General features: G+C 53.0%; 1 protein-coding gene across 8 annotated transcripts in view; it reads left to right on the top strand.

Moving 5' to 3' along the window:
- The window catches only part of EBF4 (EBF family member 4), a 70,108-nt gene extending 44,963 nt beyond the window's left edge, over positions 1-25,145 (top strand). For 3 of the 8 annotated variants that reach the window (XM_030915839.1, XM_030915836.1, XM_030915835.1), the window contains 10 exons: positions 13,268-13,349; positions 14,115-14,232; positions 14,332-14,465; positions 14,559-14,685; positions 16,767-16,855; positions 16,985-17,325; positions 17,420-17,608; positions 20,802-20,883; positions 23,964-24,039; positions 24,320-25,145. In XM_030915839.1, the coding sequence (XP_030771699.1) occupies positions 13,268-13,349; positions 14,115-14,232; positions 14,332-14,465; positions 14,559-14,685; positions 16,767-16,855; positions 16,985-17,325; positions 17,420-17,608; positions 20,802-20,883; positions 23,964-24,039; positions 24,320-24,486 (1,405 nt within the window). In that variant the 3' untranslated portion in view covers positions 24,487-25,145. Of the gene's footprint in view, positions 1-13,267; positions 13,350-14,114; positions 14,233-14,331; positions 14,466-14,558; positions 14,686-16,766; positions 16,856-16,984; positions 17,326-17,419; positions 17,609-20,685; positions 20,884-23,963; positions 24,040-24,319 lie in introns of those variants that run through there. The other 5 variants (XM_030915840.1, XM_010379002.2, XM_030915837.1 and 2 more) reach the window with 4 other exon arrangements.
- The last annotated feature ends 729 nt before the right edge of the window (positions 25,146-25,874 follow it).

Raw genomic sequence — 25,874 nt, 5'->3', positions numbered from 1 at the left:
AGGGAGTTGCTAGAAAGGTTAAAGAGTGGAAATTGACTGGGAATACAGCTTGTTGAGAGGCTCCAAACCCACTCTACACCTTCCTATGGTTGCTAGCTTGCTGGTTTTTACAGCTACAATAGTGGTTGCAAGGTAGCTGGTCTTCAACAGGGCTGGGGAGTAGGGGATGGGAATAGGGTAAATTAAAACACCACAAAGCTTTCTGTTCTTATTACGACTCAGCCATTTTTCTTGCCTCAATGTTCCTTGAGTTGTTGCACATATTTTGTTAATTTTCAGAGTTCTGAGAAAGTTGATTTTGACCATGTTTGCCAGTGTTCTTGTTTCTTTATGGAAAAACAGATTTTCAGAGGTCTTTACCTAGCAATTCCCAAAGTCCTGTCCCTGTAATTGTTATTTCTTACCTGGGCACAAGTTAAAGGTGACTTGGGGGCTTTAGTCCAGCATTCATCCAGTCACAGTAATTTTTGACTCTTGAATTCCATCATGAATCAATTAGCACCTGTTGTGGGACTGGCACTGTGATGGATGCTTGGGAGAAGAGAGGCTTACACAATGATCCCTGCCCTCTGAGAGCTTACAGAGCAGTTGAGGAGACAAATATAATTATGTAAACAACATTTTATAATTTTGAAAAAAATTTTTGTACTCGAAGAAAGGTCAGTAGAGATTATCTATAATTACATAATGATAAGAAGAAATGGAGAACAATGTAAGGCTTGAAGACCACACTGTCCAATAGTACTTTCTGCAATGATGGAAATGTTCTGTATCAACCAATATGGTAACCAATAGCCACACATAGTTAGTTATTGGGCACTTGAAATGTAGCTACTGTGACTGAGAAATTGAATATTTAATTGTGTTTAATTTAAATCAAATTTAAGTAATAACACATAGTTACTGTATCTGACATCACAGCTCTAAGACTTTGCTTGATTGGCCCGGATGACCCTGTGGTAGGGGTGGGGAAAGATCCCCTCCCATGGGAGGCTCATAGCTCTTCTCTGGCTCCCAGAGATAGACAGGAGCTGGGGGCTATGGATACTCCCTGGCATGTAATTGTGCCTGCTGCCTGGTGGGTGTTGTTCAGTGACACTGTTGGAACAGTTTAGGTCTCAGCCACTGGCAAAGGTAAGCTGTGGTCTACTCTATTGGGGGAAAACTTAGACCCTAGATCAGGCAAATTACAAGTAGAATTAGAGGAGAAGGAGCTGTGGGAATTTCAAAAGAATCAGCCCCCTTCCTAATCCACTGGTCAATGCAACATTCCCTGTTTTCCTCTACAGCCACAAAACTAGCCCAGTGTCATCCATCTCCTTCCACCCTTTCCAGCAGGATCTCCCACACTCATGCTGCAAGCACAGACTTCTGTCCAGATCCATTCTGGCAATCCCCCTTGAGGTTCCAGAACCTCCCTGCTGGGTCAGTACTGAGGTGAGACTGAGGTCTTCCCTCTTGCCACCTGAATGCACTGCACTTCCTTCCTCACTCTCCCCAGCCCCCACCACTCTTTTCAGAGCTGAGAGCATTTCAGGGAGGGAGAAGCAGAGGGGGTTCAAGCTAGATTCGCTCATGTGCTCTGAGGATCATATAGGCTGAGATGCCAATCATAAGGACAAAGGTCTCCAAAGGACCCCTAATGAAGAGGAAGGACTTATGAGGGGACCTCTGGGCAGCCGAAGCCAAGCTTAGGGCCAGATTAGCCCCCATGCTGAGACAGGAGTAGAGATTTGGACAGTGCCTCCATAGAAAATTGGGGAAAGAGGGCCGGGCGCAGTGGCTTACGCCTATAATCCCAGCACTTTGGGAGGCTGAGGTGGGCAGATCACGAGGTCAGGAGATCAAGCCCATCCTGGCTAACACGGTGAAACCTCATCTCTACTAAAAATACAAAAAAATAGCCAGGCATGATGGTGGGCACCTATAGTCCCAGCTACCCCAGAGGCTGAGACAGGAGAATGGCGTGAACCCGGGAGGCGGAGGTTGCAGTGAGCCGAGATCATGCACTGCACTCCAGCCTGGGCAACAGGAGCGAAACTCTGTCTAAAAAAAAAAAAAAAAGGAAAGAAAAAGAAAAAAAAAAAGAAAAGAAAAGAAAATTGGGGGAAGAGGGGAACTGCAGGCATGAGGCAGCCTAGGAACCATAATAGATGGATTGGAGGCAGCTAGTGAGTGAACCGCCTGCAACTTGAATAATAAGCTTTCTCCACAAAGTGGAGAGTTATTGAGGGTTAGGGACTCAAGCCAACCTGGGATGTCTGGCTATGTAACTTGGAGCAAGTTCTCACCTCCCTCAGCTTCAGTTCCCTAATGTGTAAAATGGAGCTGACTGATGAGCCGCCTGTGATTCTGGGAAGGAGAGGACGCCGTGGAGTTAGTAGGATGTATTCATGCAGTGCCCAGCACAGTGACCGCCTCAAAGTCGTTTCTTACCCTCCTTCCCCCCACCCTTACCAATCATCTTAGAGTAAGTGCAGCTGAGCCTAGACAGCAGCAAGAAAGTTCAGGCCTGGCGCAGTGGCTCACGTCTGTAATCCCAGCACTTTGGGAGGCCAAGGTGGGTGGATCACTTGAGGTCAGGAGTTTGAGACCAGCCTGGCTAACATGGTGAAAACCCACCTCTACTAAAAATGTGAAAAAAAAAAAAAAAAAAAGCCGGGCGTGGTGGCGGGCACCTATAGTCCCAGCTACTCGGCAGGCTGAGGCAGAAAAATGACTTGAACCCAGGAGGCAGAAGTTGCAGTGAGCCGAGATTGCACCGCTGCACTCCAGCCTAGGCAACAGAGCATGACTACATCTCAAAAAAAAAAAAAAAAAAAAAAAAAGGAGAAAGAAAGTTCAGGATGAGAGCCAAGGGGCAAGGAGGAATGTCCTGCCTCCAGTGTCAGAGCCCACAGTCAGGGGTAGACATCCCAGACTGGGATGGGTCTTTTTCTGAATAGGAAAGGGACACTCTCACTTGGCCTTCTGTCTGTTCTCTCTGCCCTGGGTGCTTGGTGAATTGTAGGAGATGCTAGGCCTTGCTAATACCCCCTACGCACCTCTCACCTGATTCATAGATAAGAGGTGCCAAGGTATCTGGTCTTGGAGCCCAGGGCTCACCTCCACCACCACCTCTGCCCAAGGCCAGAGGAACCCACAACTTCTTTCCTTCAGACTCCCAGCTTCTCCTTTAAATCTCTGTGTGACTCACAAGCACCCTTTCCAGCTCTGTAGCTTCTGCTGCTGTCTATGCCCCATTCCCCCTCCTCCCTCCTTTTTCTCTATCTCTCCTTCTCTTCTGTTCCTCCCATGGACTCTGATATCCTGCATTCGCAGAAGACTCCCCAGGCTTGAGGGGACTTGTGTGGGTGTGTGTGTACATCTGTGTCCATACAGGCACACACCACGGTGACCATGCTCCAGCCCCTTCCTGCCGCTGCATGTGGCATACCCAGAGGCCTCCCATTAGCAGGCACTCCACCCTTCCTCCCCTCCCCTCAGGCCTGGTTTGGGGGAAGTGGAGTCACTGCCACTCTTGGTGGGCAGCTGGGGGCCCCTTAGCAGTCTCTCCACCCGCCTCCCGTTCTCCTCAGGCCCCATGCCCAGCCCTGAGGTTTGGAGAGCCTAGTAAGTGCCCTATCAACATGTTAATCAAATTACTTAGGAGCTAAAATTGACGCTGTTCATTAATTATACAAGATTATGCTAATTGTGCATGCAAATACATGCAGGGGAACAGAAGGTGTTCAGGCGCATGGTGGGCCATTAGCATAGAGGATGGGGTGCGGGTGCATTGGCATGCTAATGTATGCGCCCTGGCTATTTATAGTCCCCCAGCCCATCTGCACTGCAGCCACCTCTACCCGGGTGGGGATCATGGTGGCGAGGCCAGGTCCAGGCCTGGCAGGTGGCTATGGCCCTGGGGACAGTCTGTCTTGGCTGCTACCACAGGCTAAGACCAGGAAGCAGCCTGGGTCAACCCCATATGGGCCTGAACTATTGCAGTAAGCTCCTCATTCCCCTTCCCTTCTCTAGCCTAGGCCCTTTGGTGCCTGTCTCTGCCTGAAGGGAGACATCCCCTGCAGCCTCCCCATCACCCACAGGGTCCAAGTCCCCCATGATTTGGTCCCAACCCCAGGCCCCAAGCCACGCTGCCCTCCTCAGTCTTGTTAGGCACCACTGGACGAATGAGCTGTCTGCCCCGTGGCAGAGCTGTTAGTCCCTTTGCATGGAGTGCCCTGCCTCCTACTTCTCGGTGAGATCCTCCAAGACCCAACACCCAAGACCAAATAGGAGCTCTAGGAAGCCTTCCGCCTCCCCTAGGCAAACTAAGTGGCTACTGCAGATTACACTTGGCACATCCTCCTGCCATGCCCACCCCTCTGTCTTCCTGAGTTTCTCTTTCCTGTTGGATTGTAATTTCCTTAAGATTTTGTACAATGTCCCAGTGCCTGACACATAGAAGGTATTTAATAAATCTTTTTAAGTGGGTATATGGAATGAATGAGGGGATGAATGGCCCAGCCATCTGTGTCCTCCTCTGTCCCTGAGCTGAGGGTAGAGAGAGGCAGACAATGAAAATGCTGAAGAGCCAGAAACTGCTTCAGTTTCTTCTGAGGATCATGGGAGTCCAAGACAAATCTTTTAGGATAAAAATTAGCAGAGGATCCCTCTCCCCTTATTTCCCCATCTCAGGCTGCAGTGCCAACTTTGGGCTTGGAAACACATATCCAATTTAATCTACCCTTCACTCAATCTGCTGTCTTTCCCAAGGCCTTCACAGGACACACTGTTGTTCGGAACACCCTGCCCCAGCTTGTATTTCCATTCACTGCACACCTTCTTTCTAGATCTGCACTGTCCAATATGGTAGTCTGGAGCCACATGTGACTATTTAGATTTATGCTAATTAAAATGGCCGGCCACAGTGGCCCACGCCTGTAATGCCAGCACTTTGGGAGGCCAAGGCGGGTGGATCACCTGAGGTCAGGAGTTCGTGACCAGCCTGACCACTATGGTGGAACCCTGTCTCCACTAAATAACAAAAATTAGCTGGGCATGGTGGCAGTCACCTTTAGTCCTAGCTACTCAGGAGGCTGAGGCAGGAGAATCGCTTTAACCCGGGAGGCGGAGGTTGCAGTGAGCTGAGATTGGGCCACTGCACTCCAGCCTGGGCAACAGAGCAAGACACCGTTTCAAAAAAAAAAGATTAATGAAATTAAGCATTTAATTTAATTTAAATGTTAATGAAAATGAAATATAATTAAGTTCCTCAGTCGCACTAGCCACATTTCAAGTGCTCGGTAGCCATGTGTGGCTAGTGCATATCATTCTGGAAAAAGTTCCCTTAGGGAGCACTGTAATCTAGACATGCTCTTCCTTGCCCCTGACAGTCCTGTAGTGGAAAATGCACTTGGGCTCTCCTTCCAGCTCTCTGACTTACTGACAGCTTTCTCTTTGGAAGTGAGAACATAATTTCAGCCCTAAGTGTCTCGTGGGGATGCAGGGAGGAAAAAGCTGGTGAAAAGCCTTAGCTCTGTGACCTAAGGTTTACTTAGGATGGGATTCCTGGAAGCAGAGCCTGAGATGGGGATTCTTGTGGAAGAGGTTTATCGAAGGAGAGCTCTCAGGAGAAAAGGAATGAGCGCAGAGGGAGCTTAACAAGGAGGTGGTCTCAGCTGGAGTCTAGCGTCAGCCTATCCCGTGCGGAGGTCTGGAGTGTGAATGGCCAGAGAGTTGGTCCTCCTTGTAATGTCAATCTGTCATTGGCTGTGGGCTACTGGTGGGTAGTATAAGCTCTTGGCTGAGGGGAATTCTCAGATTAACTCAGGGCAGCCGTGAGCCATTTGACCATCTACACTGCAGCTGGGGCATGAGGGAATCAGGCAGGCATCAACTCACTATAGAGTACCTGGACATTGTCTTCCAAAAAAAGCTCCAGGCCAGGCACAGTGGCTCATGCCTGTAATCGCAGCATTTTGAGAGGCTGAGTCAGAAGGATCACCTGAGCCCAGGAGTTTGAGACCAGCCTGGGCAACATACTGAGACCTCCGTCTCTACAAAAAATAAACAAAATTAGCTGAGCATGGTAGTGTGACCTGTAGTCCCAGCTGCTCAGGAGGCTGAGGTGAGAGGATCACTTAAGCCTGAGAGGTCAAGGCTGCAGTGAGCCAAGATCACACCACTGTACTCCAGTCTGGGCGACAGAGTGAGACCCTGTCTCAAAAAAAAAAAAAAGAAAAAAGAAAAAGGCAGCTCCATCCCACTCTGCCTTCCACCCCCCAAGAACCTAGAGTTTAACAGTGGACTCACATCAATTGCCTTCACACTTGCCCTCTCTACTGAGTGTCTCTTTTGAGTAAAGCACTGTGCTTGGGAAGTTTACTTTATGCAATGGTGTCACCCCTGAGAAGTAGTGTATAAGCTAAATGTTTGCACTTCAGCCATACTCAACCCAGAATTTGCTTCTTTGGTAAGAAATACTCCATGGACAAGAAGTTTATTTTCATTTCATCTTGAGCTGTTTTTACGGGGAGGAATAAAAAGCATTTATAGACATCGTTACGAAGGCTAAACTAAGTTCAGGACGTAGTAAGGTGGGTGTGCGGGTGAACTACTCTGAGCTTTCCTTTAAGTCACAGGCATCAGAGTCGTGATGCATAACTACCACCCTTTAGATACTTCATTAGTTGGATGACCACTGTTCACAGCTCTTCTTCTGGTCTTTCATTAAAGTTTTTATTGAGAATGTGGAATATAGGCAGAATGGAATAATGAAGCCCCTATAGCCCCAATGAGCTAGAACAATTTTTAACTCTTGGTTCCATTGTTTTTTTAATACTGAAGATCTTCTCGACTGACAGCAGCAGTCACAACAGCCAAAATCCCAAAACTAGGAGCAAGAGGACCCGAGTTTGTCCTTTGCAACCCTGTTGAATTTGTAACCTCGAGGAAATCCCCACAACATAGCTATCCTGGTCCCCACACAGCCTGCCTCTCAGAGCCGCTTTTGAAGGCGGGCTTGCCACTGCAGTACCAGCCTGAGTCGGACTCTGAGAGCCCCACTTACAAGGACTTCTAGGACTCTCGTCGGCATCAGTGGTTCATAAAGACCCGTGTTCATATCCTGACTTCGGCATTTACTATGTCTTTGTAGCTCAGCCTTGGTTTTCTCATCTGTGAAGTGGCAATGGTTGCAGACCAACACCACCTGGGCATCGACATCACCTGGGGGATTCAGCAAGATAATGCCAAAGTGACAAACTCAGCAGCATTCTGGGCACTTACTAAGCTGCTAAGTGCCTGATGGGTTAGATCTGGTTCCCTGGTTTTTTGTTTGTTTGTTTTGTTTTGTTTTATTTGTTTGTTTGCATAGTTACCTCCCTAATGCATTTTATGTGTAAGTCATGCTTGTATTTATGGTGTTTTCTTCCAGTAATCCTAATGGAAGCTTCTGGGACTTGGCCTTTCCCTTACTCCCCTTTCTGTGGGGTCTGGATTAGGAAGCCATGCCCTCAGAGAGCCTCATGGCCACAGTGGGATGGCACTGGACACTGGTCCTGCAGTGCTCACCCCCCATGGGGATTCTCAGGTCAGAGAGGGCTGTGAACTTGGGCTCACTTTGCTCCCCCCACTCCCTGCCCCCTGCCCCCATCCTGGTCAAGAAAAAGGGGCTTTCCTAGACTCCCTTTCAACCCCTTGGGCCAGGAGTGGGGAGGGCTGCTCAGAGAACACCCCCAGGCTCATCCAAGCTTTAGAGGTGGGGGGTGGTTCCATGGTGACAAGCAGGGCTTCAAGCCCCTCAACAAAGTTCACATCCCTTCCTGCCTCAAGTCCCTGCAGGGTGTCCCAGGCCCGGAACCTTGTCCTCACTTACCCAGCCCCTGCCCAGACTCTTTTCTTTCAAGGGAAGCACCTGCCTGCAGTTCCCATGTCCACGTGTGCTCCACATGTGTATATGTCTCCCTGCAGCTCCCCTGCCCACAGGGCCTCTCACCCTCTCCCAGTCCCCAGCCCCCGCATCGGGCCTCTGTGCAGACATGGCTTGGAGGACCTGCTGCCCCTCCTTCTTCTTCCCTGACTCCATTCTCATCCTTCCCCGACTGCTCAGGTGGAATAAAGCGTCACCCCCTTGGCGTCAGCCAAGGGAGAAGTCCCCTGGGTTGTCCTCATGTTTGCCCTTCCAGCCTCCGCGGTGTGTCTGTCTCCCCCTGGTGGGCAAAGAGAGGACCAGGCAGCCACACCCGAGGATTGGCAGTCACTCTAGGTCCAGGGGAGAGCCGGGGCACTGCTCCTGGTTCTAGACCCCAGCGGAAGTCCTCTAATTCCAGGTCCAGCCTTGGAAGGCAGGAGCCTTTGGGGGCCAGTCACCTTTGCCAAAGCACAGACTTCAAAATATCAAAAGCATGAGTCTCATACAAATTGCTACGGAGCATGTGTCGAAGTTTTCTATAACTTATTGATGAGGAAACCAATGGGATGACAAAGCTGATTCAAAGAAGACGAAGAGAAACCGACTGAAATATGTGTGAGTGTGTGAGTGTGCGTGCTTATATGGAAAGGATTGGAAGGGAGGGAAGGAGAGGCAAGGGATTGTGTGAAAAATACTGGAATAAGATTGCCAAATTAGATACAAAGTTAATGTCCGTAGGACAATTTTATCATCTTTAGGGCTTATTTCTCCACCAAACAGAAAGTATTTACTTCTCCTGACAAATATCATTTGTTTCCAAGTCATATAAATTTGGGGGAGTATAAATTCGCAGGGTACAAGTGAAAGTATACAACGTGTGGTGATCCAATCCAGATATTTAGGGTGTCCATCATGCAGGTACAATACATTTTGGCTAAGTATAGTCACCCTACTCTGCTATCAAACATCAAGTTTATTCCTTCTATCCTGCTGTTTGTTTGTACCCTATAACCCACTTCTCTTCACTCCCCGCCCCCCAACTCACCCTTCCCAGTCTCTATTATCTATCTTTCCATGCTCTACCTCCAGGTCATCAAAGTTTTTAGCTCCCACTGACAAATATCATTTGTATCTTATCAGTTTTCTACAAATTAGCACTTAACTTTACAGTCTGTGCTCCAATCAATAGTAAATGTGAGTCACTTTCTCCTAGAGACATACACTCCAGAGAAGCATTGTCCAATATTAATATAATGCAAGCCACATATGTAAATATGCTTTTATTTTTGTTTTTTTTCCTTTCTTTTCTTTTTTTTTTTTTTTTTTTTTTTTTGAGACAGGGTCTCACTCTGTCACCCAGGCTGGAGTGTAGTGGTGCAATCTTGGCTCACTGCAACCTCCACCTCCCCCGTTCAAGCAATTCTTATGCCTCAGCCTCCCGAGTAGCTGGGACTACAGGCATGCACCACCTCTCCTAGCTAATTTCGATATTTTTAGTAGAGATGGAGTTTTGCAGCATTGGCCAGGCTAGTTTCAAACTCCTGGCCTCAAGCAATCCATCCACCTCAGCCTCCCAAAATGCTGGGATTACAGGCATGAGCCACCGAGCAGGGCCTCAAGTCACATATGTAATGTTAAATTTTCCAGTAGCCACAGGAAACTGATACAACTAATTATCATAATACATTTTATTTAACCCAATATAGCTAAAAGATGAGCATTTCCACATGAAATCAACATAAAAGATTACTGATGAATTATTTTGTATTCTTTTTTTTCTAAGTCTTGGAAATCTGATGGGTATTTTACACTTACAGCACATCTCAAGTTCGGACTAGCCACACTGCAAGGGTTCACGCCACCTGGGGCTGGCGGCTATAGTAATGGGTAACGCAGCTCCAGTGCAGTAGTCCTCAAACTTCAGCGTGCACCAGCATCACCTGGAGGGTGTATGAACGCAGATATGTGATTCTGACTCAGCAGGTCTGAGGTGGGGGCTGAGATTCTACATTTGTAGCAAGGTCTCAGGTGACACTGACGCTGCTGGTCTTGGGGGGTGGTGCAGGCTCTCTGACTGGGAGTAGCCTCGTGGACTACCAGCTGGAAGGGAGTGAGGTTTCAGCAGCATCATGGATGGCTTCGACTATGTGCTAGCTCTGAGGACAGGCCCAGAGGGAAGGGAGAAGAGGACTGACCCTCAGCTCCCACCGCAGGCCATGGCCTTGTGCAGCTGCTTTTACTCACCCACACTCTGCAGGTAATGTTAGCCAGGCTCAAATACTGAAGTGTCCCCACAGACAGAGGTGCTGGCAGGGCCCTAGGGCTCTCAGGGAGGGGTGGTCCTTGAAACCTAGAGTGGCCAGAAAATGGTGTGGCTGTGCAGGGTGTGAGAATTGGTGTGGACCCAAAGGACAAATGAAACCTGTACTGGAAAGGGATAGTGGGAGTGGGAAGACCTACTGAGCAAAGGCTTGGGGAAGGGCCAGTGAGGGAGCAGGAAACCACAGCCTTGGGGAGGGTGGAAGTAAAGGATGTCCCAGAGGCAGGACTAGAAGGTGTCATGGCAGCCTTCAGTCGCTACTCTCCCTTCATGGGTGTGGAAGAATTTACCTACCCCAGGTCACGCAGAGAGTCCAGGCCTGGCCAGAGCCCCTATCTTGGCCCCTTCCCAAGGACCCTTCCCCTTGATTCTGTAGTTTTGAGTGGTGTGGGGTGCAGTGGGCCCATGTGTCATCTTCTGGTGCAGTACTATGCATGTCGCATCTTCAGTGGTATCCAAAGGTGAGCCTTCAGTCCCTTTAGGACAGAGACCATGAGCCATCCTGGTGTTTTTTCCTCCATCTAGCACCTGCCAAAGGACTGAGCACACAAGTACTTAATTTAAATGAACTGGTCTACACTGTGTGTGTGAGCAGGGAGTCTATATTCTGCCACATGTGAATGTGGGGCATGGATACGGAACATGTCACATATGTGGGTGTAGTGTGTTTACACCATGGAGTGTCATAAGGGGTGTAGGGAGTGATTACTATAGTAACTAATAAGAGGGAAATGGAGTGCGTCCACTGTGCAGGTGTACCTCTCAGGAGCACTGGAGGTGTCTGCACCTCGGGGTGACCCATAGGGGTATATATGGTGACTACACATTGGCGACTACTGTTTGGGGGCAAAACAGCTGTGTGCACTGCAGGGTATCCTGTAGGGGTAAATGGATTGTCTGCACTGTAGGGATGCACCATTTGGGAAATATAGGGGGTGTCCACTGTGGGGGAACATGAAAAGTGCTGAGAATGTAGACAGAGGCAAGACCCCAGGGAGAGGTATCACCAGGAAGGTGACTGCCACCAGCTCCCAAGGAGGGGCTGCCCCCTGGGGACACCTCAGTTCCAGGACTGGTGCTTACTCCTCCCAGCACTTGGGGACCTCCTTTTTGGGGACTAGGCTTTCAGGGCCTGTAACAAATCTTCCTCTGAACGGGAATTTAATGTTTGCAGACTTTGGAGGCAACTCTGGTGAATTAAATGAACATTCAAATTTGGGGTACATAAGTAGTATATGAGTAACTATACAGTGGTTAAAGTTCCACCCCAGGTTTGGGATTCTTGTATTTGCTCTAGTAAATAGTATGGTAAAAATATCTCCCAATTGGGTGGAGGTAAAATGAGAAAACTGACTGACTGGAGAAACTCATACAGTGGCCTAGGAGGCTCTGCCACATGTCAGGACCTACTGCAGACGGTAGCCCCACGCTCTACAGTTTGTAAAGGGCATCGTCCCAGATGCTCACAGAGTGCTATAAGGCATAAGGCAGATACTGATCATATTCCAAGTTTACTAAGAGTACAACAGGGCCGGGTGCAGTGACTCACGCCTGTAATCCCAACACTCTGGGAGGCTGAGGCGGGCGAATCACCTGAGGTCAGGAATTCGAGACCAGCCTGGCCAACATGGCAAAACACCATCTCTACTAAAACTACAAAAATTAGCCAGGCGTGGTGGCAGGCACCTGTAATCCAAGCTACTCAGGAAGCTAAGGGCCGAGGCAGGGAGAACTGCTTGAACCCGGGAGGTGGAGGTTGTAGTGAGAGATGGTGAGCCTGGGCAACACAGTGAGACTCCACCTCAAAAACAAAAAACAAAACAAAACAAAACAAAAAAACAGGATAAAAAAAAAAAAGAGTACAACAGCCAGAATATTGTCCATGGCTACCTTACTGGTAGGTGGCAGGACCAAGGCCCCACCCTCCCAGCCAACTGCCAGGAAGGAGAGGAGGACCAAGCGCTCATGTGTTTGTCCAAAAAGCAGCCTCATCAGCGCATATGTGTTTTTTCCCAATAACTCTATGTAAAAAAGAAGACATTCACGGTGTCTCTGGACCACATGTCTGACGGATACACCATGTGTATATGGTGGGTATGTGCTCTGTGTAATTAAGTTTTCCTACGTGTATAATGGATATAAAATGTGTGGGAGGAGGATCTGCCATGTGGGAGGTGAATTTGCTGGGGGCATCTGCTATATGGTATGGCTTTACAGTATTTGCAATAACTATATTTTGAGTAATCATTTACAGCATAAGATGTGTATTAATGTATGTGTTCTGAGTATTTCCTATTTCTCTGTGCATATATTGCATAGGGTGGGTATACACTGTGCATGACGGGTACGGGCTCTGTGTCTGATTAGTATGCCGTGTGTATGATGAGTGCAGGCTATATGTGGAGTACATGTCGCTTATGCTTGTGTGAAGGTTATACCCTGAGTGTGTGTGATGGCTGTATTTTGTAATAGTATACAAGGCATAAACAGCGCCCGCAAAGAATGTGCTGTGTCTGAGGAGTGACATTGTGTGGTGATGGGTATACTCTGGGGAGGGATGTGTTGTGCGACAGAGGTACTATGTGGGTGATGAGCATATACTGTGACATATACACTGTGTGTGATAAGGTTACGTTGGGTAAGTGTGCATACACACCACATACGGAGCATGTGTTGTATGTGTGATGGGTATCAGTGTGTTGGGTATAATGAGTAATAGGTGTATGTGGTGTATATAACGGGCTTACTCTTTATGATGAATATATGCTGTGTGGGAGTGCTAAATACAAACTTTGTGGCATAAATAAGCACTGTGATTGGTACACTGTGTGTGTGGTTGTGTAGTGAAGTTGTCATTGCGATGGGTCTGTGTGGTGTGTATCAGGCACCCTGCTATATGCAGACCATGATGCGAATATGGGATGTGTGCCTAAGTGGGAGCAGGAAGAGGAGAGTCATCCTGCGGAGAGGGGGGGTGGCAAGCAGCAGTTGGATCTTCACCTGTTTCCAGAACCCCCAGACCCTTGAGCCCACCAACCACACTGTTTCAGGTTCTTCCTCAAGTTCTTCCTCAAATGCAACCAGAACTGCCTGAAGAATGCGGGGAATCCCCGAGACATGCGCCGCTTCCAGGTGGGTCTGGAGAAAGGGTTTCCCCTTGTGACCCCACCCTTTCCTGATGGAGGGGATGGGAGGGGGAAGGGAAGGCTGTGACCCTGCCACCCTGGGAAAGGCCTCCAAGGCAGACCTCTGCCCAGCCCTGTGCCTCCCCAGCCTGGTGCCTGCTGGGGGTGGGGCAGCTCCTTCTCAACTTATGCTGGCTGCCAAGGGAGGCTTCATTAGAGTCCCACTTAAGAAGATGCTAATTGTGACATTTTTACATGATTAACGACCCAGGCAATTTGCATAGCGTGAAGCGGAGAGCAGCTGCCCTTAGCACATCCCCAGCCTGCACACCCCTCCCAGTGCAGGGCGGGGGAAGAAGGCAGCCCCAGTTTTCTCCCCAGAATAGGGCAGGGGCTCCTGCTGATGGGTTCTGCGGCTGATGCTGCTCCCTCCACTTGCCTAAGACCCCATTCCTGCCTTGGAGGCCCGTGGATACAGCCCAGCATTTTGTGTATGCAAAAACAGTAGCCATTCTTTGCCCAAGGAGCCAGTTTTTTCAGGGGTCTTTATTTTTGTAGCGCCTGGGGAGTCAGTTCCTCTGGGGGTGTCACCTGATCCAGCTGGCCCCCTTCCACCAGCTCAGACACTGCAGGACTGAAGCCCTCCTCCTCCCACCAGTGACCCTAAATTCCAGCATCCAACCACCAGCCTCAAGGTGCTGGTTCCCCACCACATTCCCCTCCCGGGAGCCCCCGAGGGCCCCAGCCAGGCTGGCCTCGGCTCTCCCCGCAGGTGGTGGTGTCCACGACGGTGAGCGTGGACGGACACGTGCTGGCCGTGTCCGACAACATGTTTGTGCACAACAACTCCAAGCATGGCCGCAGGGCGCGCCGCCTGGACCCCTCCGAAGGTCAGGACCCCGGCCCAGCCCCGGCCGCCGCGGGCCCAGCCAGCCCCCAGGCCCCACCTCAGCGCGGTCCCCTGACCTGGGTCCTCTCCTGCCTCCCAGCTGCCACCCCTTGCATCAAGGCCATCAGCCCCGGGGAGGGCTGGACCACGGGCGGCGCCACCGTCATTGTCATCGGCGACAACTTCTTCGACGGGTTGCAGGTCGTGTTCGGAAACGTGCTCGTGTGGAGCGAGGTGGGCCAACCCCGCCAGTCTCCCCCTGGGCCTGGGGGCTGGGCCCTCCCCTCGCCGGTGCGGGACCTGCAGGCCTCCCCTCTCCCCTCGCAGCTCATCACACCCCACGCCATCCGGGTGCAGACGCCCCCGCGGCACATCCCCGGGGTGGTGGAGGTGACCCTCTCCTACAAGTCCAAGCAGTTTTGCAAGGGAGCACCCGGCCGCTTTGTCTACACAGGTAAGGAGTCGGGCGGGGGAGGGGAGATCTAAGGTGCAAGGAGGGAGCCCCACCCCGCGCACTGATCTCCATTCTTGGAGTTAGGAGTTAGCCGAGCTCTACGCCGTGGCCGCACCCCCAGGCGACGTCGGGCCACCTTCACCCATCTATGCCTGTGATCGCTCCGCTCGCAGGACCGTCTTTCCGTGGCTGTGTGTTTCCCTCCCTGGCCTCTGGCTCCTTAGTCCCTTCCCCGGGACAAAGTCCCCCCCACAACCAACATTCTTTCTCCCTTGGCCATCTCACCTCCTGAACACTGTGTCTTCTGCCCGCAGACCCTCCCGGGTTTAGAGCCTCTCCAAAGGGATGTTTATTTCAAAGATGCCAATGGGATCGCTGCTCCCCGAATCTTTTGAATCTTTTCTGGGTCTCTTGGTTCTCCCACGCTACCCCAGGCCTCACTCTGCATGTACACACATGCGTACATACACACCCCTTGCACGACGCCAGGGCGAGAAGTGAACACACGTGGAGAGGCAGTGTAGAACCCCCCAGCCTGGCTCTATTTGGCCGCTGGCCGAGTCTTCTCCATTTCCATCCTCCCGCCCCACCACAGCTAAGCCACCCACTTCTCCTCTCCAGCCCACCGCAGTCCCCACCATCGCGCCGCCCCCTGCACCGATGCTCACCGAGCCCTTAGAGAGACACTCGGTAGTGACCCTACTTACCCTCAGGGAGCTCCAGTCTAACACGGAAAGGCTGAGCAGAGAACCGAGTGGGGTGGGTGGGGTCACACGGTCAAGGGGCTGACAATCAAGGAAAACCTCTGGTAGGGAGTGTCTGCTGAGCCTGACTGAGCCGAAACTCGAGGGCTTAGTGGGGAGGTTGACCTGGGGAAGGAAGGGCAGTTGCAGGAGAAGGAATGACAAGGATCGAGCCCCAGAAGTGAGTGCTTTCTCTTTGCCGGGAAACTAAAGGAAATTCGCTAAGTCAAAATTACAGGTGAAGGTAGGGCTTTGAGACTGGTGGATTAGGTCGGGGCCAGGCTATCCGAAAAGGAGGGTGCAGGGAACAGGAAAAGGGGAAGGAGGAGGAAAAGGGCGTGGGGAACTGGGTCAGACGCGCATACACACACACCCCTTGCACAACGCCAAGGTAAGCAGTGAACACAACACACGTGGAGATGCAATGTAGAATCTGGCCGCTGGCCGGATCTTCTCCACTTCCATCCGCCCCAGCCCAAGCCACCCACTTCTCCAGTTGCTTCCCTGGGGTGCATGCAAACCTCTAGCCCTCAGATGCTGCAGAGTCCACTTGAGCCGTGATAAATGGAGATTGTTACGTTTTTTCCTTTTCTTTTCTTTTTTTTTTTTTTTTTTTTTTTTTTTTTTTTTTTTTTTTTTTTTTTTGAGGCGGAGTCTTGCTCTGTCGCCCGGGCTGGAGTGCAGTGGCCAGATCTCAGCTCACTGCAAGCTCCGCCTTCCGGGTTCACGCCATTCTCCTGCCTCAGTCTCCCGAGTAGCTGGGACTACAGGCGCCCGCCACCTCGCCCGGCTAGTTTTTTGTAATTTTTTTTTTTTAGTAGAGACGGGGTTTCACCGTGTTAGCCAGGATGGTCTCGATCTCCTGACCCCGTGATCCACCCGTCTCGGCCTCCCAAAGTGCTGGGATTACAGGCTTGAGCCACCGACCCCGGCCAAGTTTTTTCTTTTTTTATAATAAACTCCTGATTTGACCAGATGGAAAGAGAAAACTCTCCATCGAGTCCTTTCCTTAGGATTATAACTCATATGTGTATACAGTTTCCCTTTTTTTCTAATCACAAATGGGTGCCGGTGTGTTCATGCCAGGCGCCTAGGGCAGAGGACAGAGCCTGGCCCAGTAAATATTTGTTGAATGAACAAACGAAGGAACTGAAACTTCCCCGAACCTCGCTGCCGGGCGTGCCTGGAGTTTTCCGGGGAACTTGGGCTGGGCCTGGTGGAGGGGGCTGCAGCGAGGCTCCTGGACTGGGCGCTGGCCTGCCTTTGGCGCCCTGCGTCTCACCCTGGGAGTGGGGGGCTGCGGGGGAGACGTCCTCCAAACGACGCCCCACTCCCCAGCTCTGAACGAGCCCACCATTGACTACGGATTCCAGAGGCTACAGAAAGTCATTCCCAGACACCCCGGAGACCCCGAGAGGCTGCCCAAGGTACTCAGAGGGGGTGGGGCGGGACTGAGGGTGTCCTGCGGGCAAGGGGGTGAGGAGGGGCTCCCGAGGGCCCCTTCGTCGCCCCCAGGGGCTGCCCCTCCGTCGCGCTGTCTCTCCCCCTGTCCCCAGGAAGTGCTGCTGAAGCGGGCGGCCGACTTGGCAGAGGCCCTGTACGGAGTGCCCGGCAGTAACCAGGTATGGCGCCTCCGCCCTCCCAGCGCCGCCGGCCCGGGGCTCCCCAGCACGCGGCGCCCGCGGTTGTCCCGGCCGTACCCCGCTCTTGTCTTCGCAGGAGCTCCTCCTGAAGCGCGCGGCGGATGTGGCCGAGGCTCTGTACAGCACCCCCCGCGCACCCGGGCCGCTCGGACCCCTGGCCCCAAGCCACCCGCACCCCGCCGTCGTGGGCATCAACGCCTTCAGCAGCCCGCTGGCCATCGCCGTCGGGGACGCCACCCCGGGGCCCGAGCCGGGTGCGTGCGCCGCGTCTCCCCGCCGTCCTCAGGCCCCGCCACCGTCCCTCCCCCGGCCGGCGCTGCTCCCTGACGGCCGCGCTCTCTCTCGCAGGCTATGCGCGCAGCTGCAGCAGCGCGTCTCCCCGCGGGTTCGCGCCCAGCCCCGGCTCGCAGCAGAGCGGCTACGGCAGTGGCCTCGGAGCTGGCCTGGGCGGCTACGGAGCGCCGGGAGTGGCCGGCCTCGGCGTGCCTGGGTCCCCCAGCTTCCTCAATGGCTCCACCGCCACCTCGCCTTTCGCCAGTGAGTGTCCCCCGCCGGCAAGGGAAGGGCTGGGACCGGGGAGCGGAACGGGGCTCAGCCCCGCCCCCGCCCACGGATTGAGGCGTGGGACGCCGTGAGAGTCCACCCTGGCTCAGCCCTCGGGGCCAGGCCCACCGTCCCCGCCTAGGACCTCCCCTATCGCGGGACCTCAACCCCACCCCTAGGCTGCACATCCCGGGGTTCTGGGGCCAGAGTTCTTTAGCCTTCTTTGCCGATCCGTTACGCACATCGCTTCTAGGCCTCCAGTCCCCCTGAAGTGGGCTTTAATGGGAGGCGGGCGCCCATCTGAAACCTGGGACACCGCCCCCTTCCCATCTCGCGCTGGGACTTGGGGAGGAGGCTGGCGCCGCCTGCCGGAAGCCTAAGGAAACTCAGTGCTCGAGGGAAGCCAGCTTCCAGCCGCCCCCAGCCCCCAGGACTCCAGAGGCCAGGTGGTCGTGGGGAGGATGTGGTCCCTGTGATGTCGTCCGGCAGAGCGAGCGAATTCTGTGTGATCAGACAGAATTTGAGTTTCAGTGTCCAAATCAGGAGCTGCTGGGCATTCAGCAAGTTATTTGAACTTGTTTCCTCACAGTCAAATAGGGTCAATTCCACCCCCTGCTAAAGGTTGATCTCGGATCTGAATGTGCCACTGTGCCTAAAGCGCCAGTGTTTAATTTCGGAGTCCCAGCCCTGACTGTGGGCGCTGACCACGTCCCATCTGGCTTCTTAGAGTGGGGAGCTCAGAGCTGGGTGGACAGGTAATGTCTGCGTGTCATGAGTGAGTGACATTCCGAACGGCTTTGATGCCTTGTCATTTTACACTGCCCTCAAGACTCTTTCAACATCAAGTTCCAGATCAGTAAGTTCACAGGTCTTTTTAGCTTAGCTATTCAACAGACATTTATAAAGCACCCACTGTATGCAAAGCCCAGGGCTTGGGGGATCCCCCCACTCCTGTCATGTGCAAGAAGCCTCCCTATCAATCATAAGAGAGGTAGTGCCTGAAGTCCCAGGCGACCCTGCAGAGCTGGAGAAGTAGTGAAGGTTGTCCCAGAAGGAACTGGTCTTGGCTTTGCCCGTGGTACCCTCCCCTCTCCATGTCCCATATTTGCCATTGCCGAGACTGCACTGTCTGTCCACCAGCCTGGCTTTCCTTGCAGGGCATGTGTCCTGCCTGCTGCTGTTTCTGGCTGAAGGCTTGATCTTGGCCCTCTCTGGCTTGGGCTCAACTTCTGGGACCCAAGGCCCCAAAAGCCAGAGTCCGCATAGGCCATGGCCCTCTGGCATCCCTCCCAAGGCCGCTGGCTCTTTGCTCAGGCCAGGCTTGACTGCTCCTCCTTCCCTTCAGTTCTGGGGCAGTACCCTCACAACCTCTCTGTGGGCGTCCCCTTGGTTTTGAAGCTTTCCCCTTGGGCCAACACTAGTGGGGCCTGGAGCATGAGTTCCTTCCCGCACATACACTGTGGTCAACAGTAGAGGAACACACTGCCCCAGTGTGAAGAAGCCAGCCCACCTGGGGTCTTCCGATTCAGCAAGAAAATCAAGAATTCTAGAGCTGCTTAAACCCAGCGTCAGCTGGAGACACAGTGGGCTTGAGCGAGGGTTGGTCCCATTTCATGATACTGTCTTGACGAAGGCTTACCCTTTCACCCCCTACGTTCAAGGTGCTTTGTGGCCCAACTCCAAGGGATGTCATTCTCATTGAGTTTCCCAGAACATTCCTGGAATGACATCAGAACTGTCCCAGCCAGAGACTCAGGGGCTGTTTGTTTGGGTCTCTCTTTGTTCTTCTGCTTCAGCCACCAGGAACCCTGGAATGACTCGCACTACCCACACTACTCCCCACACTACCTACCCAAGGTGCAAAATGTGGCTGTGAGCCCTGGGCATTGAGAGCTATAGTACATTTTCTGGCATTGGTCTCAAGTCCTTCATCAGGCTCTGGGGGCCTCTCCAGCTGGCAGTGACTATTGTCTTAAAGGAGATGAGGCTGAGGACATTTGGAAGAGGGGCAGCTGTTGAAGGCATTATTGTATCAAGGGAAGTAGGAGGGTCCTCTGATGCCAAAGGCAGCCTTCTCAGGCTATTGCTTTCTTCCAGGAAGCCCCACCAACCCCACTGCCTGCTGCCTGGACAATACTCAAATCACAGCCCTACCAGTCTTTACAGGAGAGAGGCAGGGAATTGGTTTCAGATGAGAATGTAGAAAGGTGGGATCCAGCGATGCCCTGGGCCTGAGCCCCCAGGAAAGGAGGCTGCAGGAAGAGGGGGCAGGCAAAGCCTGTGTGCAGGAGGCTCCCTTGCCATTCCCAGGAAGGCAAGCCATAGTCTAGGTGGCTGGGGAGTTTGAGAACAGGAAGATCTGAGGATGTAGATCCCTGCACTTTGCTTTAAATTGACCAGCTGGAAGTGGGAGATTCAGGAGACCCCCCCAGGGCCCAGGCTGGAGATGACAAGGACCTGCATTAAGCTGTAAGGAAACAAAGTGCCCCAGGGTGCAGGGGGAGGTGGGAGAGGGAGAGAGGAACATAGGGGACATTGGCAAGGAGAGCATATTTGAGGAGGAAGTTGGAGTGCTGTTTGTGATGTTGGACAGAGAGGCTTATAACAGGAGCCTGTGTGTTCCCCCAAACTTCATCCCTGACTACTTGGTCCAGCTCTTCTGTGACTCCTGAACTATGACTCTAGCCTTGTCACCCCAAGGCTCATAAATGTTTCCTAGCATCTCAGAATCCCAGGGGTTTTCAGCAGAAATCCTGAAGTGGTCCAGCTGTTGCTCATCTCATTTTTGGGGGTTACCTCCCACTGTTTGGTTTTATTGAATGTTCTGGTTTTGCTTTTGTCTTAACCTGGTCTGGCCCTGTCATCCCCAGCCCCGAGAAAAGGTCTTCAGAACCCTTGAGAAGGCAGGGCTGGCCCAGGACCCTCACAGCTCCCAGTGAGGTCTGAGCCTGGTACCTGGGTCAGCAGCCCACGTGGGGCCCCAGCCAAGCTGCTCACTCTGGTGCTGTCTCCCTGTTGTGTCTCCCACCGCCTTCCCTGCTGCGCCTGCCCCTCCCCGCCCCGCCCCGGAGTCATGCCCTCTAGCCCCCCGCTGGCGGCTGCCTCCTCCATGTCCCTCCCGGCCGCTGCCCCCACCACCAGCGTCTTCTCCTTCTCGCCTGTCAACATGATCTCCGCCGTCAAACAGAGGAGCGCCTTCGCCCCCGTGCTGCGCCCCCCAAGCTCCCCACCCCAGGCCTGCCCCAGAGCCCACGGAGAAGGGCTTCCAGGTGAGTGATCCACCCTGCCTCACTGTGGCAGAAAGGAGGGGCCCTTGTGGAGCAGCTGGGCTAGAGGGGCCCACTCCATCCGCATCTCACCAGTGCCTCATGCTGGCTGACCAGCTCTTCTTGGAGGACAGAGCAGGTAGCTCTGCTGGCCTCTGGCCCCCACTCCCCTGGTCTCCCAGCCTGGGATGGTCGCCACTCTGGATGCTCTCAGTTGACCACTTGGCCAAGGGAAAGAGACTCAAATCACAATTGATGAGGTCTAGAAATTACCCCAACACCCCATCCCCATCCAGCTGAGCCCAGAGCAAAGACCCTCGGAGCTGGTGGGCTGCACGCCTGTACCTGTGCCTCCCTGTGTCCACCAGAGGGTAGCACACACCACTGTGAGGGACTGGGTCGTTGAAGATGGAAGGCGACTGACCTTAGACGAGGCTTAGCCCAGCTTCCCTCACCACATTGTACAGATTAGGACTTGAGACCAAGTCATCTTCCCACATTCCATTCCTGAAATGGCTGTTCCCTCACTTTACTCACATGCAGCAGAACCTTTGAACCAGCAGAACCTTTCCTATCCAAGTGGTGATTGGAAACTCACTGGGAGGACAGAGGAAGGGACAGGCTGTGGAAAAGGAGGGGGCAACAGGATGTGGGTGGGGCGGAACAGATCCTTGTGTATGGAGATAGTGGGGGCTGGGGCCAGTGTCTTCCCTAAGAGGCTTACAGGTGTTTTCTTATCTGGCTAAGGGATGCTTCCACGGGATCCCCTAGGACTCAATCTGGCACACAGCAGGTGCTTAATAAATAGTCGAATTATTGAATGAATATATGCGTCAGAAGGGCACCGTTCACACCCACACAGAAGGCTGCAGTGCAGTTTGTGGGGCACTGATCTGGAAGGGGTTGGGTTAGAGCACATCCTATTGAGTATTCCCCAAGGCAATAATGGGTCAGAGCAACAGAGCTTAGTTAGGAAAGAATCAGTGTTGAAATTACGTAAGTGGCTATTGAAGAATTTGTCAGAGCTTTTCATGTGCCAGGGTACATTGTGAACCTTCTAGGAAACAGAAGATGCAAATTTATTTGAGCACAAAAATGTGTTTTTCTAAGAACATCTTGAGATTAGTTTCTGAGGAATGACCTTGAGATGCAGGAAGAGACACCCTCATCGTTTCCTCAGCCTGATGTGGGGGCTGATCAGGCTGGGATGCCTGTCACAAGAGCAAGGCCAGTGTCTTGGGCCCCAGAGCCATCTCCAAATCCAAGGCAGGGGCAGGTGGGGCAGCCACCAGGCTGAGGCAGGGGAGGGGGCTGTGGACAATGCTCTATGGAGCCTCTGTGCTCCAGGGTCCCTGTATGAGAGTCCGGGGACACTGGAAAGAGGGTGGGAAAGCTCAGGGCCTGGGAGAACAACTAAGGATGATACATGTCCGCGGCGTCCCGCAGAATCAACTGTTCTGGGGGCAGTCAGAGCAACTAGGTGCAGCCCAGAAACTTCTGAGAACTGTGCTAATGCCTGCCCTGCACACAGAATAGGGCCCCTTCCCACCAGGGACCCTCCTCTGCACAGCTCAGGCAGGCCTGTGATGGTGACTCAAATAATAACAGACTTTTGTGCCAGGGAGGGCGGGCGGCCAAGGGAGCTGCTAGGTGACCCATCCAGAGGGTAGAGGGTAGCCCATCTTCAGGGAAGGACTTGCCCAAGCAGGGTTTGAAGAAGGAGGCAGGGGTCCTTAGTTGGGGAGGAATGCCCTAGATAGAGAAGACCTTGGGCCAAAGATGTGGGGGTGGGAAGACAGAGATTTGAAGCCCACGTTCAAAACATTAATAACTTAACATGGCCGAGTACAGTGGCTCACACCTGTCATCCTAGCACCTTAGGAGGCCGAGGTGGGCAGATCACTTGAGGTCAGGAGTTCAAGATCAGCCTGGGCAACATGGCAAAACCTCATCTCTAAAAAAAAATACAAAAATGAGCTGGGTGTGGTGGCATATGCCTGTAGTCCCAGCCAGTTGGGAGGATGAGGTGGGAGGATCACTTGAGCCCAGGAGGTCAAGGCTGCAGTGAGCCGAGATTGCGCCATTGCACTCCAGTCTGGCTAGCCTGGACAATAGAGCAAGACTCTGTCTCAGAAATAAATACATAAATACATAAAAACATAACATACAAATATATGCCAACGATTTATTTAACTCATTAATGAGGGACATAACAGGATGACAAAGCAGCTTAAAGTAGACGGTGAGAGACTGAAGCCAGTAAAACAAGGAGGGCTGAAATAAGATTGCTGGCTGCAAACTGCTTCTACAGAGCAATAAACTTGTAACCTTCCCCTGGGGATTGTCTTTTCTACCAATGAGAAATCATCTGCCATTTCTCAGCCTCCTCCAAGTGAACATCCATCCAATGAGCAAAGCCTGGGCCCTAGCCAGTAGTGTGAAGTCAAAAGACGTCACATGCCCCAGAATAAGATGACTCTTAAGGTGGGCTTATTTGATAATGTTCTAGGTTGACTTCGAAAGGATACACCGATACACTTATTTCCAAGTTTTGGATATTTTTTCTTAGGTGTGTCTGGAGCTTAGAATGTGAGGAATGGAGAGAACAGAGGGTCACCGATTTCTCCTGCCAGCAAGGAGAAGCATGGGAGGGAGTCAGGCAGGGGTGGGGAGTGGTGGAGTGATTAATTTCATAGGTTGGGGAGGCAGACAGGATGCTGCTGTGGGTATGTCAGTCAGTACTCCTAGAGGCTGGCCTCTTTCCTTTTCTGCCCTGGTACATGTCCATGTGCTTGAGGAAGCAGATGGGCCCTCTGAAGGAGGCCACCCTGGGAGAAGGAGCCTGGGGTTGTCTCTGTCTTGAGGGAGGTAGGGAGCAAGGGCGTGGGCTGCATCCCCTGAGCATCTGAGAGGCACCCCTCATCCCTGATCTGCAGTGCTGCCCTGGGCCAGAGCTAGGGATGGCTGACTGCCTTCAGAAAGTGTTATATCGCCTGCCTGCTGTCTTCAGCCCAGAGAGTGACAGGCAGGTGGCTCCCCGGGTGGCACATGGCTTATGGCTCCTTTCTCCTTGACTCTTGCAGACCAGTCTTTTGAGGATTCTGACAAGTTCCACTCTCCAGCCCGGGGGCTTCAGGGCCTGGCATACTCCTAATTATGGTAGGTCTCTGGCTGGGTCTGGCCTCCTGTGCCCCACCTGGCCCTGAGATGGGCTTGCTCTCTAAACACCTTCATCCCATGCTCAAGCCTCCCCGCTAGCAGCCCCACAGGGCTGGGGAGCTGGGGTCCAGGTCTTCCTCCCCAGGGCCCATCCAGACAGCTTTCTGAGGTACATAGCCCACCCCAGTAACCCAAGCTGACCGGGTAGAGAGAAGTGGCTTCGTGTCCCCTGGCAGCCAGCCTTCCTCCCCGACCTTCTCTCCCTCTCTTGCCCCACCAGGTCTGCAGCTGTTGTTCCCATGGAGCCCGGACTGGAGGTCCCTCTGGGATTCACAGCCACACCCTGGATGGTGGCACAGACAGATGCAGGGCCGGGGCCATGGGCAGACCTCAGCCTGTGAGCGGAACGGGGAGGGGCCTTCACCCCATGCTCAAGCCTCCCGCTAGTAGCCCCACAGGCTTCTCTCGCCTCCCTGTCTTGGGGTGGTCAGAAGCCCCAGCACTGTGCAGATGCTCTTGGCAGGAGAGCATCCCAGGGAGGTGCTGGGATTCTGGGCCTCACTGTCTGGGTCTTGGTTCCTCTGAAAGAGATGGATCTTGTGCAGACAAGGGATGTCGGGTGAGGGGAGCATGGGGTGGGGACTGTGGGAAAAAGGACAGCTCAGGGAGAAGTGACCTGGAAAGGTCCTGTTTGCATCTGACCCATCTCAAGTGGCCCAACATCCCAACTTCTGTGCAGCGAAAGGGCGGCGCCCCACAGCCTGGGGAGGCCTGCCCAGGCTCCCATGGAGCTTCCAACAGCTGCTTCACCCCGCAGCTGCCCCCACTTCCTTTGAGACCTGCATTCTCATGCTTGCCGCATCATGCCTCCCTGTGGGGGCTTTGGGCATGGAGGAGGCAGAAGACGGGGTGCCAGGCCTCCTGTATTTGGATGTCTCATGGACTCTGGCCCACACACTCACAATGACTCTGGCTGGCCCCATGCAGTGGGCCCAGCTGCCCCCCAGGTGGCCTCACATTCTGCTCTGCTAAGTTTGGAGAAAACAGAACAATAAACCAGATGCAGGTGGTGCCCGCCCGGCCTCTCACCTGCCTCCTTGGTGTGAGTTTGCTTTTCTCAGCAGCCATTCAGCAGCTCTAGGGGCAGCTCCAAACCCTGCCCCCGGGAGCCCTCTTGCGCCTTGGGCTTTTTAAACAGCCCCAGAGTTTGACTACGCAAGTATTCCCTGCCCCACGTCTGTTCTTGGGGACTGTTAGGGGAGGGGGAGCAGGCTAGCAGGCCTGAGCTCTGCCTGGGAGCATAATAGGGCCACTGAGGACTCAGTCGCCCAGCTCTCTGGTCAGGACCAAAGTGGTGGTTGTCCAGACATTGCTGAGAACCAGGACAGACCAAACCAAATTTGACCCAAATGTACAGAGGCTCAGAAATTAGATCCAATCCAACACAGAGGCTGCAGGGTCATGCCTGGGCTGGGTGGGGCAGCTTGTGGTTTCCAGGGCTGTTTATCTGAGCCACACCCCAACCCCATCCCACCCTACCGCCCCCAGGCCTAGGCACCTTATGGCTCACCTGTCTCAGAGTTTGGGTGGAAGGAGGGTAAGGAGGCAAGATTCCTATGCCCATTCACTCCACCACCCACCCCTCTAGGATGAGTCCCAGTTTTCCCCTGAGATATGTCCCCTGGATGATTGGCTAGCTGTCTGACCCTGAAAGCCACTTTTTTGACCTATGATCCAGTGAGCCCCGTGTCTAGCCCCAGGCCTCAGGCTTTCCTCTTTCTTTTCCTGGCCATTCTCCTGGCCTCTGGCCTCTGGACACCCTGGCCCTCTCAACC

This window comes from Rhinopithecus roxellana, chromosome 13, assembly GCF_007565055.1.
Source record: "Rhinopithecus roxellana isolate Shanxi Qingling chromosome 13, ASM756505v1, whole genome shotgun sequence".
NCBI lineage: Eukaryota > Metazoa > Chordata > Mammalia > Primates > Cercopithecidae > Rhinopithecus > Rhinopithecus roxellana.
Note: the sequence above shows the minus strand (reverse complement) of the source record. Positions and strands in the feature narration are given on the sequence as shown.